The sequence below is a fragment of the Leucopleurus acutus genome, assembly GCF_964270905.1.
Source record: "Leucopleurus acutus genome assembly, chromosome: 12".
In the NCBI taxonomy this organism is placed as follows: domain Eukaryota; kingdom Metazoa; phylum Chordata; class Mammalia; order Artiodactyla; family Delphinidae; genus Leucopleurus; species Leucopleurus acutus.
In genome coordinates, this window is record NC_139154.1 from 79,611,674 (window position 1) to 79,628,151 (window position 16,478).

Below are 16,478 nucleotides of genomic sequence, written 5' to 3' on the forward strand. Positions count from 1 at the left end.
GAGATGACGGTGACTTGGACTAGGGCAGTGGAGACAAAGAGAAATGGATGAATTCAGTATTTAGGAAGTAAAACTGAATTGACCTATTGGATTATTTCACAGAGGGGAGTGGAGGAGTCAAGGATGACTCAGTTTCTTGCTTCTGCTACTGGATAGATGGTGGTGCTATTCACCGAGGAGGAAATCAACAGAGGAATCAGGTCTGGAGAGGAGCTCATGAGTTCTGTTTTGGACATTTTGAGTTTGAGGTACTTTATGAGATAACCAGGCAAAGAGTGTTAGATACGTGGGTTTTGGTGCTTAGAGAGTGGCTAGGCTATAGATAATAATTTCTAAGTCTTGCAAATAAGTGATAATTGAAGCCAGCAGGTATAGGTGAGTATAAGAGCAGAGGGTCTACAACAGAGCCTAGAGAAACTCCAACATTTATTGGTTGGATAGAGAAGCATGGTCCTGCAAAGGAGAATGATCAGGAGGGGACAGAGTAAACCAAGAATGTTGTCATGAAAGTCAAGGGAGCAGTATTTGAAGATGGAGAGAGTGTCCACGATGCCAATTATTGCTAAGAGGTCAAATAAAATAATGAAAGAAATGCGTCTTTTGGCTTTGGTGACCTGGAATTCTTAAGTGCGAAGAACTGTTTTGATGGAGTGCTAGATTCAGAAGCCAGATTAGTATGGGTTGAGGAGTGAGTAGAAGAAAAACAAATGGAAACAGTGTGATTAACAACTCTTTTGGGAAATTTGAGAAAGGGAGAAGATGGATCAATAATTAGGTTATGGATATTTATTGTTTCTGTCTTTTAAAAAATTTTTTATTGGAGTATAGTTGATTTACAATGTTGTGTTAGTTTCAGGTGTATAGCAAAGTGAATCAGTTATGCATATACATGTATCTGCTCTTTTTTAGATTCTTTTCTCATGTAGGTCATTACAGAGTTTTGTTTTTTTAATATTTATTTATTTGGCTGTGCTGGGTCTTAGCACACAGGATCTTCATTGCCGCATGTGGGATCTTTTAGTTGTGGCATGCAGGATCTTTGTTGCAGCATGCGAGGTCTAGCTCCCTGACCAGGCCCCCTGCATTGGGAGCACAGGATCTTAACCACTGGACCACCAGGAAAGTCCCATTACAGAGTATTGAGTAGAGTTCCCTGTGCTATACAGTAGGTCCTTATTAGTTATCTATTTTATATATAGTAGTGTGTATATGTCAGTCCCAATATCCATTTTCTACATCTGTGACTCTATTTCTGTTTTGTAAATAAGTTCATTTATACCATTTTTTTACATTCAACTTATAAGCAATATCATATGATATTTGTCTTTCTCTGTCTGACTTACTTCACTCAGTGTGACAATCTCTAGGTCCATCTATGTTGCTGCAAATGGCATTATCTTCTTTTTTATGGCTGAGTAATATTCCACATCTTCTTTATCCATTCGTCTTTTGATGGACATTTAGGTTGCTTCCATGTCTTGGCTATTGTAAATAGTGCTGCAATGAACATTGGGGTGCATGTAATCTTTTCGAATTATGCTTTTCTCTGGGTATATGCCCACAAGTGGGATTGCTGGGTCATATGGTAGTTCTATATTTAGTTTTTTAAGGAACCTCCATACTGCTCTCCATAATGGTTGTACCAATTTACATTGCCACCAACAGTGTATGAGGGTTCTCTTTTCTCCACACCCTCTCCAGCATTTATTGTGTGTAGATTTTTTGAGGATGGGCATTCTGACCCGTGTGAGGTAATACCTCATTGTAGTTTTGATTTGTGTTTCTCTAATAATTAGTGATGTTGAGCATCTTTTCATGTGCTTTTTGGCCATCTGTATGTCTTTTTTGGAGAAAGGTCTATTTAGATCTTCCACCCATTTTTTTTCTTTTTTTAAAAAATATTTTTATTTTTTCCATTCTTTTTCAAATTATTTTCCCATTTAGGTTATTACAGAATATTGAGCACAGTTCCCTGTGCTATACAGTAGGTTCTTGTTGGTTGTCTATTTTATTTTTACTTTCTTTCGTTTTTTTTTTAATTGAAGTATAGTTGATTTACAATGTTGTACCAATCTCTGCTCTACAGCAAAGTGACTCAGTTATACACATATATACATTTTTTATATTCTTTTCCATTATGGTTTGTCACAGGATATTGAATATAGTTCCCTGTGCTATACATTAGGACCTTGTTGTTGGTTATCTATTTTAAATACAGCAGTGTGTACACTTCTGCCCATTTTTTGGTTGGGTTGTTTGCTTTTTTTGATATTGAGCTGCATGAGCTGTTTGTATATTTGGGAGATTAGTCCCTTGTCGGTCTCGTCATTTGCAAATATTTTCTCCCATTCTGTGGGTTGTCTTTTCGTTTTGTTTATAGCTTCCTTTGCTGTGCAAAAGCTTTTAAGTTTAATTAGGTCCCATTTGTTTATTTTTGTTTTTATTTTCATTACTCTAGGAGGTAGATCAAAAAAGATATTGCTGCTATTTATGTTAGGGAGTGTTCTGCTTATGTTTTCCTCTAAGAGTTTTATAGTATCTGGCCTTACATGTAGGTTTTTAATCCATTTTGAGTGTATTTTTGTGTATGGTGTTAGAGAATGTCCTAAATTCATTCTTTCACATGTAGCTGTCCAGTTTTCCCAGCACCACTTATTGAAGAGACTGTAGGAGAGACATTTTTAAAAGTCAGTAAGAAGGATCCAGTTGAGGAGGAGAGATTGACAGTACAGGGTTTATGAGGAGGCAGGATAAGGTGCAATTTTAAGCACATATGGCAGTATTTGTTTAGAGAGGAGGAAGGGCAGCCCCTCTATTGTAACAGGAGAGAAGAGTAGGATGGTTGCAGATAATAGTAAAATTGTGTTTTTGTCATTTGGATGATAAGTTGTTCTAACCTATTATCTTTTCTGTTCTTTGTAAAGTAGAAGGTAAAGTCGTCTGCTAAGAATGAGGGGGAAGGGACTTCCCTGGTGGTCCAGTGGTAAAGAATCCACCTTAAAATGCAGGGGAGGTGGGTTTGATCCCTGGTCAGGGAACTAAGAACCCACATGCTGCAGGGCAGCTAAGCCCACGTGCCACAACTACTGAGCTCACGCACCTCAACTAGAGCCTGCGTGCCGCAAACTACAGAGCCCTCGTGCCCTGGAGCCCGCGCACCACAACTAGAGAGAGAAAACTCACATGCCATAACTAGAGAGAAGCCTGCACACCACAGCGAAGATCCCAAGTGCAGCAACTAAGACCCAAGGCAGCCAAAAAATACAAATACAAATAAATAAATAAATAAATAATAAATAAATCTAAAAAAATAAAAGAATTCTTTATTAAAAAAAAAAGAATGAGGGGGAAGAGAGAAGGGTCCAAGGTTTGAAAGAAGTACCAAAGGTTTGAAATAGTCTTTTTGGAAACCAGGAGAGTGAATTTTCCAAAGAAATCTTGTAGGTTATGAGGCAGTTTGGAAGCCCTTTGGAGATTGGTGATCATGAATTTACAGTGAAATCCAACGTGCCTTTTTATATCACTCTCTCCAGCAGTCCTTAGCTGCTTGAGTGCAGGCATAGAGAAAGTAGGTATTTGAGCTCATCCCGATGAGTATAATGAAATTTAGGGGCAAGGAATTTGGAGTATTAGCCATAGATGTTATTAAAATGATGGATCATGAAATTTAAGCTGGATTAAGAAATTTGTTATATTTACGATCCAGTTAGCAGTTTTGATTAGTCAGAAATTTTATTGGTGAAGTAATAAATAGGTTACCCTTATAATGTTCATGTTCATGTTTAAAGTTTTAGATAATGCTTTTCACACAAAGCTATTTAAATGGGGCATGAGACTTTAAGCAAAATGGGGTTCGCTTTGATAGGCCCAAGATAATTGCATTAATTCATGATTATTGTTATGTTTTTGCAGTAACATGATTTAGTCATTGCATTTCTTTATGGTCAAGCTTCTCTTTTAACTGTCACATTTATATCACTTTGAACAATATTTCTAAGAGTTGTATCTCTTTGGCTTTTTGTTGTCTATTTACTGGTTGTATTGACTACTGATATTCCATTCATTGTGAGAGGATTCAGGAATAAATAGCAGCTAAATTGTATTTTAAGTCTGGTGTGCAACATCATGGAAATTGATTAAAGTGATTTCTTAGACTAAGTGAAATATGAATAGCTCATTTGGTGAGTTATATTTCCAGTAATGCAGACTAAGTAATTTAGACTAATCCTCCCATCAAAAGGTAACTAAAAAAAGAAGTATGAAATATAACTGTAAAGATTATATTAAAAGCATCAAAGAGCTAATGGGGAATTAGTGTTAAGATATAAGAGATGATGGGAACCCAAAGAAGTGAGCCAGCACTTAGGGCCATTTTTGTCCTGGAGGTGATGACCAAACTGAAAGAGACAGCTGAGAGTCTGGGCTGAGCTTTTGGTGCCTATCAGGTCCAGTAGTTAGGATGCCAAGAATGGGGACATTAATGAATAACATCCCCAGCCCTACACTTTGTATTGGTATCCCAAAGAAAATAAGAGGAAATGAGAAGCAAACCTTCCCTTGATTGAATAGCAACCTGGTTTTGATTTATTTGGGTAGCCTAAGAAATTCAGGCCCTGAACTTGGGTTAAGGTAATCCTGGATTGCCATGGTCCCCAGACATCTGGCAAAAGCAGTAAACATCCTCTTTGAAGAAAGAGAACATTATTCTATACCTCAAATTATTTATACAAAAAAATTTTTAAACAAAATATTCAGCATACACAGATAACCTGACATAGATGAAAATAAGTTACCAAGAATGGGAACAGCAGAACTTAGACAACAAAAATAAATGACAGAGAACTGACATATTGGAATTATTGACACATAATAAGATTACTAGTTTAAGTTGATAGAAGCCAAGTTCAGAAATTTTTGACAGGGAATTATAAACTATAAAAAGTGACAAAGAGGGACTTCCCTGGTGGTCCAGTAGCTAAGACTCCACGCTCCCAATGCAGGGGGCCTGGGTTTGATCCCTGGTCAGGGAACTAGATCCCACATGCCACAACTAAGAGTTCACATGCATGCAACTAAAGATCCCACATGCAGCAACTGAAAAGATTCCACATGCCACAACTAAGACCCAGCGCAGCCAAATAAATAAATAAATATATATATTTTTAAAGTGACAGAGAGTTTAAATAAAAACAAATAGAAATGCTACTACTGAAAAACGTAATAACAAATTTAAGATCAGTGGCAAATTTAACAGCAACTTAGTTACAGCTGAAAAATTAGTAAAATGAAAGATAAAAGTCAGAAGAAACTATCCAGAATGAAGCACAGACAGACAAAATTATGAGAAATATAAAAGAAAGTAAGAGACCTAGAGAGTACATGTCTAATATTTTTTAACTGTAAAGTAAACATAACATAAATTTGCCATCTGTTTTTTTTTTTTTTTTTTTTGGTTGCATTGGGCCTCCGTTGCTGTGCACGGGCTTTCTCTAGTTGCAGTGAGCGGGGGCTACTCTTTGTTGTGATACATGGGTTTCTCAGTGCGGTGGCTTCTCTTGTTGCAGAGCATGGGCTCTAGGCTCGCAGGCTTCAGTAGTTGTGGCACATGGGCTCAGTAGTTGTGGCTCACGGGCTCTAGAGCACAGGCTCAGGAGTTGTGGCGCACGCGCTTAGTTGCTCCGTGGCATGTGGGATCTTCCCGGAGCAGGGCTCGAACCCATGTCCCCTGCACTGGCAGGCGGATTTTTAACCACTGCACCACCAGGGAAGTCCCCATCATCATTTTTTAAGCATACAGTTCAGTAATGTTAAATATATTCCTGTTGTGCAGCCCATCTCCAGAACTCTTTCCTCTTGCAAAGCTGAAACTCTCTACCTAATGAACAATTCCCATTGCCTCCTGGCAACCACCACTCTACTTTATCTCTATGAATTTGACTACCTCTATTGTGGAATCATACAGTATTTGTGTTTTTGTGTGAGAAGGTCTAAGTTTTTAATGGGGTTTCCCCTTAGAAGAGAAAAAGAATGGATCAGAGGCAAAATTTGAAGAGAGAATGGCTAAGATATTTCAGAATTATTGAGAGATATTAATTTATAGATTCAAGAATTTCATTGACTCCCAATAAGATAAGAAATCCTGTAATATATAACATGATAAATGTAACTGTTATATATAAATGTTAAGAGAGTGAATCCTAAGAGTTCTTGTCCCAAGAGAAAAAAATTTGCTATTTCTTTAATTCTGTACCTATATGAGATGATGGATATTCACTAAGCTTATTGCGATAATAACTTAATAATGTATGTAAATCAAATCATTATGCTGTATTCCTTAAACTTCTACAGTGCTGTAGGTCAATTACATCTCAATAAACTGGAAGAAAAAAATTTTTTTAGTTTAAAACAAGAATGTCTTTCAGGAAAAAAAAATCATACCCATACCTATCATAATGAAACTGCAGAAAACAAAAAGAGCATTTTTAAAGCAACCAGAGGGAAAAAGTATAGAATCTCTTAAAAAAATCAATAATTAGAGTTCACATCTCAGCAATAGCAATGGAAGCCAAGGTATAGTCCACTAGGTCTTTTTTGTTTGTTTTGTTTTTATAAATTTATTTATTTATTTGTTTGTTTTTGGCTGTGTTGGGTCTTTGTTGCTATGCATGGGCTTCCTCTAGTTGTGGCGGGCGGGGGCTACTCGGTTGTGGTGCACAGTCTTCCCATTGTGGTGGCTTCTCTTGTTGCGGAGCACGGGCTCTAGGCGCATGGGCTCAGTAGTTGTGGCTTGCGGACTCTAGAGTGCAGGTTCGGTAGTTGCTCCATGGCATGTGGAATCTTCCCGGACCAGGACTCGAACCCGTGTCCCCTGCATTGGCAGGCAGATTCTTAACCACTGCGCCACCAGGGAAGTCCCTCTACTAGATCTGCAGTATGACAAAAGAAATAGTTAATAATCTAGAAAATCTGTGCCTTCCTTAAATATCCTTTGAGAATGAAAGCAAAATAAAGATTTTTTAGGCAAAGAAAAATTGAAAGAATTTGCAGCTAGCAAACTGCTTTAAAAAGGAAATACTGGGACTTCCCTGGAGGTCCAGTGGTTAAAACTACACGCTCCCAATGCAGGGGGCCCGGGTTCGATCCTTGGTCAGGGAACTAGATCCCACATACCGCAACTAAGAGCCCACGTGTCACAACTAAAGATATCCCACATGCTGCAACAAAGATCCCACGTGATGCAGCTAAGACCTGGTGCAGCCAAATAAATAAAAATAAATAAATAAATAAAAATTTTTTTAAAGAAATACTAATGGATGTTCTCAAGATACAGGAAGGAATGAAGACCAAAGAAAGAAATTAATATATTGGTAAATCTAAATGAACATTGGCTGTATGAAGCAATAATGGTAAAACAATAGTGGTAATGCTTTATCTGTGTGTTTTTAATAAATGTATAATTACATTAATCATATAGACAATTTTAAAATAATTGATATATACTATACATTTTAGTGTATAATATTAAAACCCATAATAATAGCCTATAAGTTGGGAGAGTGATGAAATGGAGTTTAAAAGGTCTTGCATTAGGGAGTGTATTAACAAATTAGACTTTGATAAGTCGAGGATACATGTTATAAGTTCTAGGGTAACCACTAAAAGCATAGAAGGGTGTATAACTTCTGAATTAATGTGTGTGAAGGGAATGAGTGGAATGATAAAAAAGCAGAAACAAAAATTTAAAATTCTTACTAATGGAAATAAAAGGGACATGATGTAATCTAATAAAGAATAGATAATATAAGACTTACAGCAAATATTACACTTGATAGTGAAATGTAGAAAAATTTTCCTTTGAAATTGGGAGCATGATAAGGATGCTTATTGTCAACATACTTCTATTCAAATTGATCTGGAGGTCCTGAACAGTATATTAACACAAGAAAAAGAAATATTAAAAGGTTATAGAGATTGAATGGAGCTCTCATAATTTGCAGATGATAATTGTGAATGTAGAAAACCCTGAAGAATCTACAGACAAATGATTAGAATTAGTAAGAATTTAAGATTGATCTATTAAAAATCATTTACAAAAATCAGTTGTATTTCTATAAACCAATGAGATTAGAAAATGAAATTTATAAAAAGAAACCACTTACAGTAGCCTAAAAAATAAGTACCTAGGAATAAATCTAATAAAATAAAACATAAGAACTCTATATAGAAAACATAAAACATTATTCAGAGAAAATGAAACTAAAAAATGGATTTTTATACCATGTTCATGGATTCAGACTCAATATTGTAAAGATATAAATGTTCACCAAACTGACCTGTATAGATCCATGCGATCTCAGTAAAAATCCTAACAGGTTTTTATCAGGAACTTTTCTAAGCTGATCCTGAAATATTTATGGAAATACAAAGGGCCAAGAATAGCTAAGATACTCTCAGAGAACACAAAGGTAGAAGTACTTTCTCTGCTCAGTATCAAAATTTATTTTAAGTCTTAGGTAATTAAGACAGAGTGATACTGATAAAGATTAAACAGATGGACCAGTAGCAGAGAATGAAGTACATTTAACCCTTGAACAACACTGGTTTGAACTGTGTAGGTCCACTTATACATGAATTTAAAAAAATAAAGATGTACAGTACTACGTAATTTGCGGTTAGTTGAATCTGTGGATTTTGGTATGTATGGGGACTCCTAGAACCGATCCCCCACAGATACCAAGGAATGTCTGTACTCAAAGCTACTTAGCTACTTTGAGTACTTTGTACTCAAAGCTACTTAGCTACTGTGACAGAGGTGACGTTACAGAGCAGTGGGCAAAGGATAGACTTTCCAATAAGAGGTACCGGGACATTGGGATATCAAAATGGGGAAAAAATAGCCCAAACTATTCCCCCCAAAAAGCCTATATGTGAAACAAAAGCTAATAAAGCTGGGAATTCCCTGGCAGTCCAGTGGTTAGGACTTTGTGCTCTCACTGCCGAGGGAGCGGGTTCAATCCCTAGTCAGGGAGCTAAGATCCCGCAAGCCGTGCAGGGTGGCCAGAAAAGAATAAAAAACTTATAAAGCTATTAAAAGATAATACCATAAAGGGAGAGATTTTAAATTCAAGTACATTAACTACATTAAATAAACTGAAACTGAGGAGACAAACTCACAGGTGGGACCAGATATTAGCAACACATATCCATAAAAGGTTCATATTAAGATTTTTTTGACTTGTACAAATTAATAAGAAAATGACAATAGGAACTTCACACCAGAAAGTTCCTTGTTGTTCAGTATACATGAAAAGGAGCTCAACCTCATTTGTAATTGGGGAAATGCAAATTAAAACCACAGATACCACTACATGCTCACCAGAATGACTACAATTAAAATGTCTCACCAAGTGTTATCAAGAACATAGAGTAATGAGAACTCTCATACACTGCTGATAGTAATTTAATTTGGTATACATGAGCACTTGTGCATCAGGAAACATGTTAAGGAATGTTCATAATACTACTACTTGGACTAGTTCCAAACTGGAAATAACCCATCCACCAGCTGTAGAATAGATAAGCAAATTGTGATTATTCATACAATGGCATACTGTCCATTAAAGCAAATGTTAGTTACATGTAGTAACATGGTTGAATCACAAAAACATAGTATTAAAACAAATGAGGTGGGACTTCCCTGGTGGCGCAGTGGTTAAGAATCCGCCTGCCAATTCAGGGGACATGGGTTCGAGCCCTGATCCGGGAAGATCCCACATGCCGCAGAGCAACTAAGCCCGTGGGCCACAACTACTGAGCCTGAGCACTAAAGCCCATGAGCCACAACTACTGAGCCCATGTGCCACAACTATTGAAGCCCGTGCACATAGAGCCTGTGCTCCGCAAAAAGAGAAGCCACTGCAATGAGAAGCCGGCGCACCACAACGAAGAGTAGCCCCCGTTCGCCACAACTAGAGAAAGCCCGTGTGCAGCAGCAAAGACCCAATGCAGCCAATAAATAAATAAATAAATAAATTTATTTCAAAAAAAAAAAACAATACAAATGAGACAAACTAAACTGTAGTGTTTAGGAATACATCCTTAAGTGGTAAAAGGTATAAGCAAGAAAGTGAGAACCATAAAAGTCGAGGTAGAGGTTATCCTTTGGGAAGGATGGAGGCAATTATGGTTGGGAATGGGCCCAAGAGGAATCCTGGAGTATTGGCAATATTCTGTTTTTTAGTGTGGATAGTGTTACATGGATATTTGTTAAGGTATACATTTATGTTTCATGCTCTTTTCTGTATGAGTATTATTTTTTGAGATACTGAGAAAGGTGTAAAAGTGTTAGTAGGATGGTATGACGGGGCAAAGAAGAACAGAAACATACAGTCGTCTTTAAAGGAATGTTTCTATAATGAACGAACCTCTCAAATTTAGTCTTTTACATGACAGGGTTGTAAAGTGAAGGACCACATGGTTGTTCTTCGTGATCAGGGTGAAGGTGAAGATTTGCTTTCCTGCCCAACTGCCAGAATACTGGATGATCTGCAGAAACACAAAGATGTCATTCTTGTGCCTTTTGCTAAAGATACAGTCAGGTGAGGTGGGGGAAATGGTGTACTGCGACTTTATTCAATGGTTCACATCCTGGAATCCTCTACCCCCCAGTACCTCCCCAAATCAGTAATGGCAGTCGTTTTCGTTATTTCAGAAAGCCTAGCTGAAATTATATGTTAGCTTACAATAAGAGCAAGCAGATGTTTATTTGGTAGGAAAAAAACCTCTAAATATTGGAAGTCCAAGGGGAAGAAAAACTAATAATAGGAGTTCCTGGTGATTCAAAGGGTGGGGCCCACACTCCAATTTTAGAGGATTTAAAAAATGTTTTCCAAGTTACTTAAGCCCATCTTAGCTAATTGATGGAACTAGAAAAAAAAATTGATGGTTGAGGTTATCTTTGCATAAATTTGAACTCCTTGGATTCAGTAATTAATGAAGTCACTTCCATCATTTTACAGTTGCAACAGGCTGTCAGGTTGGGGGTAGGAGGACTCTCTGATAAAAGCTGTCCTCAAAGCAGTATCCACCATAGCAGCCTGTTTCACCACCTGGCAGGTACAGTGCTTGGAGTATAGTGGTGCTCCCCCCATATGGAGTGACTTATGCTGGGGGAGTCACTAGATGCATTAAGAAATGTAAATGTTGAAGTGGCATACCTTTATACTCAAGAACTGTATTTCTAAAGAGCAATTTATAAAACATTTGCAATAAGAAAAGATATTGTTTGCATTTAAATTCTTAAGAAATTGGGGGATTCCCTGGCGGTCCAGTGGTTAGGACTCGGCAACTTTCACTGGCAGGGCCCAGGTTTGATCCCTGGTTGGGCAACTAAGATCCTGCAAGCTGCGCAGCAAGGCCAAAAATAAAATCTTAAATTGAACACTTCTCCATAAAATGTCTTTTCCTTTCAAGTGATTCTGGTGGTCCCTGTGATGAAAAGGGTCTAGACTGTGATGTTTTACTGGAGCCAAATACACCATGGGGCCCCAAGAGTGGGGAGCTCAATGCTGTAAGTAGCTTGCTTCATTTATTCTTTATTTATAAAAACAATTGATAATATTTAATTTTTGACAGAAATTTGATCTGTTTAAATTAATACTGAAATTTTCCATTAATATGCATTAACTCTCTTAACAAGGTATTATGCTGAGTTAACAGGACTATAAGGGTGATGCATTCCTTGCACTCAAAGAATTAATAATTAATCAACTTAAATTTGGGGGAAAATATAGTCTTCAGGGTTTATTATGGACAAATAATGATTTGAGAAATGAAGATAGTATGAATGGGATATTTTATCCCCTCCTAGTCCTGTAAACATTTTTTGGTATGAAATTCTTTTTGTTAATTGTATTCAGTAATGCATTTAGTTTTTCCAGGGTTTCAAAACTGAGATATTTTCAAGGTGACTGGAAAGCATTGATTCCTTTGATTCCTGTTACTAACAGCCAGGGAGTCTCTGTTTGCCTGTGAACTTCCTGTCTGTGTTAGTTGAAGTAGCATTTACTTGAGAAAATGAAATAGTCCATGTAAAATGCATTATAAACTTTAGATGGCTGTGTTTAATTACTAACATTTATTTATAAATTATATACAAAATAGCAAATTAGATTTCTTGAATATCCATATATAATCTGGTTCCTTAATTTATAATAGAATATAAACATTAAAAAGTGATTGAAATAATTCACAGTATAAAATTATATTATCTCTATATGTGATTTACTTGTCCTTTGGAAATGACCCTAGGAAATGTTGATTTTTTTTTTTTCTTTTTTGTAGACATACACATTTTTTCTGGGCAGGGAATACAAAAGATTGTACTATATCATTTTTAGATGAGTTTAAAATTATGTTTCAACCTAGAAGGGAATGAACTTTTTTAACTTTTTCCAGCTCTTCTACAATATCCATATGAAAATAAGGAGCTGCAATCTGGGTAGATGCATATATTAATCTCTTATTCCTTTATCTTTTTTATAGTTCTTATCACTGAAAAACTGGACACTGCAGCTGGTAAGTGAGCAACTATTTTTCACTTTCATGAATCTCTTTCTTCCTAAATCAAAGTTCAGTTTAATAGAATCTCATGAGTATCTGATTTTATAGATTTTAGTTAAATGTATATCATCCTTTTCAGCTTCTGTAATTTCGCACTTATTAAAAAGTCATTGTTTAAAACAGACACATACTCCATTATCTAGTGCATAATCCATAAGTTTTCTTAAATGACTTTTTTAAAGTCACTTTTAAGTCACATTTAGAACATTGAACAAAACAACATATCAATTAAGTTCCAATTATTTGGTTGTTTGATTGATTTTTTTTGTTTGTTTTTTATCTATTTGCCATTACTGTGCCATCTGCCACCAGTATTCACAAGAATGGAATAGAAATTTGTATCAGTGATAACAGACAGTAGGGTAGATAGATGGAGGAAACTGATGACGATACGTTCAGATGATCCAGCACCACGTTCACCCAGAGAATGTGCACATTTACTTGTTTATGAGACTACATTCATATTGGCAATTATTGTATTTTAGTTTAATCTTTTTTTAGGTTTATTTATTTATTTTTGGCTGCATCAGGTCTTAGTTGCAGCACGCGGGATCTTCGTTGAGTCATGAGGGGATTTTTCGTTGTGCTGCGCACGCTTCTCTAGTTGTGGCATGTGGGTTTTTTTTTTTCTCTTTTCTAGTTGTGGCACGCAGGCTCCAGGGTGCGTGGGCTCTGTAGTTGTGGCGCGTGGGTTCCAGAGAGTGTGGTCTCTGGTTTGCAGCCCGCAGGCTCTCTAGTTGAGGCACACGAGTTCAGTAGTTGTGTCATGCGGGCTTAGTTGCCCCACGGCATGTGGGATCTTAGTTCCCTGACCAGGGATCGAACCCGCATCCCCTGCATTGGAAGGCGTATTCTTTACCACTGGACCACCTGGGAAGTCCCTAATTTAATCTTAATATCAAGGAAAATACTTTCAATTGAGTGATAGAAGTGCAGTTCAACAAATACTGAGTACTTATAATGTGCCCATCACTCTGCTAGAATCTGTGAAGGAAATAAATTTTTAAAATATTTAATGTAATGCTATCTTGTCCTAAATGTAGAAATTCTTACATCCATTTCCTGAAAGTTGTGCTAGACAGTGGTCATTTTATCAGTTCTTGTTTGGCTCATTCATCCAAAATAAATTTAGATGAGTGTGTTTGAAAGAATTCATTGGTGATGTGATAATATACAGTTTTAATACAATGTATTTGTTTTTTTCAATTCAGAAACAGCAGTCATTATTTTCAGAAGAAGAAGAATATACCACTGGGTCCGAGGTCACTGAAGATGAAGTTGGAGATGAAGAAGAAGTATCCAAGAAACAAAGTATGGATTTCTAAGTTAAAAATCAAGTCTCACTTTTATGAGGAGGGTATATTCCAAAGGATTTAATGCAAGGGATGAAGAATTGGCTTTATAAGTCTACATGGTAGGTTACAACATGGAAAAAATAAATAATAGAGGCTTCATCAAGATTCCCTAACCCTGACACTAACACAGAATACTCATAAAGTTATTTTTTTTTTAAAGTGCTATATACTAAGAAATAACCCTCCAAGTTTTCATTTCAGGTGTAACCTAATGGGTTTCTCAAAATGTGTGACTATCTCATTGTACCTGAGATGATTTGAAGTGACACTCAAATGAAGCATTAAATAATAGTCATCAAAGTATGATTTTTTAAGTTAAAACCATAACTTCATACACCTATAGAATGAACTTGCGTCAAAATTTTTCAACCCATTAGTGAGAGAAATAGCAGGGAAAGTTAGGGTTAGGGGTAAGCATTTGAAGGCACAGGTATTTGTAGGCATTTGAAAAAAGAATGTTAAAAAAAAGACTGCAAATTAGATACAACACTGATTAATGTCATACAAGGCAATAAACCCATAACCACCGGGGTTATCTTTGTTTTCCTTTTTTTGGCCCCGACACGCGGCATGCGGGATCTTGGTTCCCCAACCAGGGATCAAACCCGTGCCCCCTGCAGTGGAAGCGTGGAGTCTTAACCACTGGACCAACAGGGAAGTCCTGGGGTTATCTTTTCTATTGGACAGAAATCATTTGCATTTCTGTTAGAAAAATTTGTAAGGTAACATGAAAATTCACAGTATCTGGGCCTTCAATCAATAGTAGACAGGAAAGTCAAACATAAGGACGTTCTCTTAGAGGATTAAGTAAGCAGTCCTCCAGTATATCACTTAAAGGACATGCAGTCTTCCCTTTGTCTTATTTCTAAGTTTTATATAACTTTTCTTTACATGTTGAATTCCCCTAATGAAAAAACTAGTCATTTATCAATTATTTTTCAATACTAATTAGTGAAGGAGAAAATGCTACTATGTTGTGTGTGTGTGTGTGTGTTTCACAGTTGATTGAGGTATAGTTTACATGTAATAAAATTCATTCATTTTTAAGTGTACACACTGACGAGTTTAAGCACAGTTGTATAACCACCACCAAAATCAAGACCTAGAATATCACTCCAGAAAGTTTCCTTCTAACCCTTTACACTCAGTTCCCTTTCCCCACTCCCAATCCCAGGCAACCAATAATCTGCTTTTTGTCACTGTGGTTTACCTTTTCTAAGATCTCATATAAATGGAATCATGAATAGCCTTTTGTGTCTGGCTTCTTTCACTTAGTATGATGTTTTTGAGATTCATCCATTTGTTGTGTGTATCAGTAGTTTGTTCCTTTGTATTGCAGAGTAGTGTTCCATTGTAGAAATACACCATAATCTGTTCATCCATCCACCATTTCATGGACATTTGGGTTCTTTTCAGTTCTTGGCTGTTATGAATAATGCTGCTGTGAACATTTGCGTAAAAGTTTGTGTGGACATATGTTTTCATTTCTCTTGGGTAGATACCTACAAGTGGAATTGCTGGGTCACATACTCAGTGTATGTTTAACTTTATAAGAAACTGCCAAACTGTTTTGCAAAGTGACTGTACCATTTTGCATCCCACCAGCAATGTATGAGAGTTCTAGTCGCTACACATTTGTACCAATACTTGGTATTATTGTGGTTTTTTTTAATATTAGGCATTCTAGTGTGTGTGTAATTCTTTGCATCTTTTCATGCGCTTCTTGGTCATTTATATGTCTTTTTTGTGAAATGTCTGTTTAAATCTTTTGCCTTAAATCTATTTTAATTGAATTGTTTGCCTTATTGAATTGTAAGAGTTCTTTATATATTTGTGGATACAAGTCCATATGTTTTGCATATATTTTTCCCTAGTCTATGACTTGCCTTTTACTTTTATTAACATTGTCTTTTGAAAACAAAAGTTTTTAATTTGTGAACTATAATTTTTTAGCTTTCCTTTTATGTTTCAGGCTTACTAGCTAAGAAATCTTTGGCTACCCTAAAGTCACAAAGATTTTCTATGTTTTCTTTTAGAGGTTCTATGACTTTAGCTCTTATATTTAAGTATACAATACCTTCCAGGTTAATTTTTGTGTGTGGTATGAGGTAAGAGTCAAGATTCCTTTCTTTTTTCCATAGGCATAGCCAGTTGTCCTAGTACTATTTGTTGAAAAGACTGTTCTTTCCCCATTGGATTACTTTAGCAACTTTGTTAAAGAATCAGTTGACCATTACATATGGATCTACTTCTGAACTTTGTTCTCTTCCATTGATTCTTCTGTCTTTACATCAGTATATCAATGTCACACTGTCTTAATTTTTGTAGTTTTTAGTGACTCTTGAAATCAGTAGTGTGAGTCCTCCAAAACTGTTCTCTTGTCTTAGTTTATTTTGGTATTGGAATTGTGTTGAAGCTGTATGTTGCTCTTTTTTTTCCCAATGGCAAGTCTTCCAATCCATGAACACGGACTGTCTCTCCATTTATTTAAGTCTTCCTTAA

At 36.3% G+C, this 16,478-nt stretch overlaps 1 protein-coding gene across 3 annotated transcripts in view; it reads left to right on the top strand.

Moving 5' to 3' along the window:
- The window catches only part of SANBR (SANT and BTB domain regulator of CSR), a 67,060-nt gene that overhangs the window by 32,514 nt on the left and 18,068 nt on the right, over positions 1-16,478 (top strand). For all 3 annotated transcript variants that reach the window (XM_082851257.1, XM_082851259.1, XM_082851258.1), the window contains 4 exons: positions 10,453-10,598; positions 11,473-11,569; positions 12,544-12,576; positions 13,833-13,932. In XM_082851257.1, the coding sequence (XP_082707383.1) occupies positions 10,453-10,598; positions 11,473-11,569; positions 12,544-12,576; positions 13,833-13,932 (376 nt within the window). The remainder of the gene's footprint in view (positions 1-10,452; positions 10,599-11,472; positions 11,570-12,543; positions 12,577-13,832; positions 13,933-16,478) is intronic.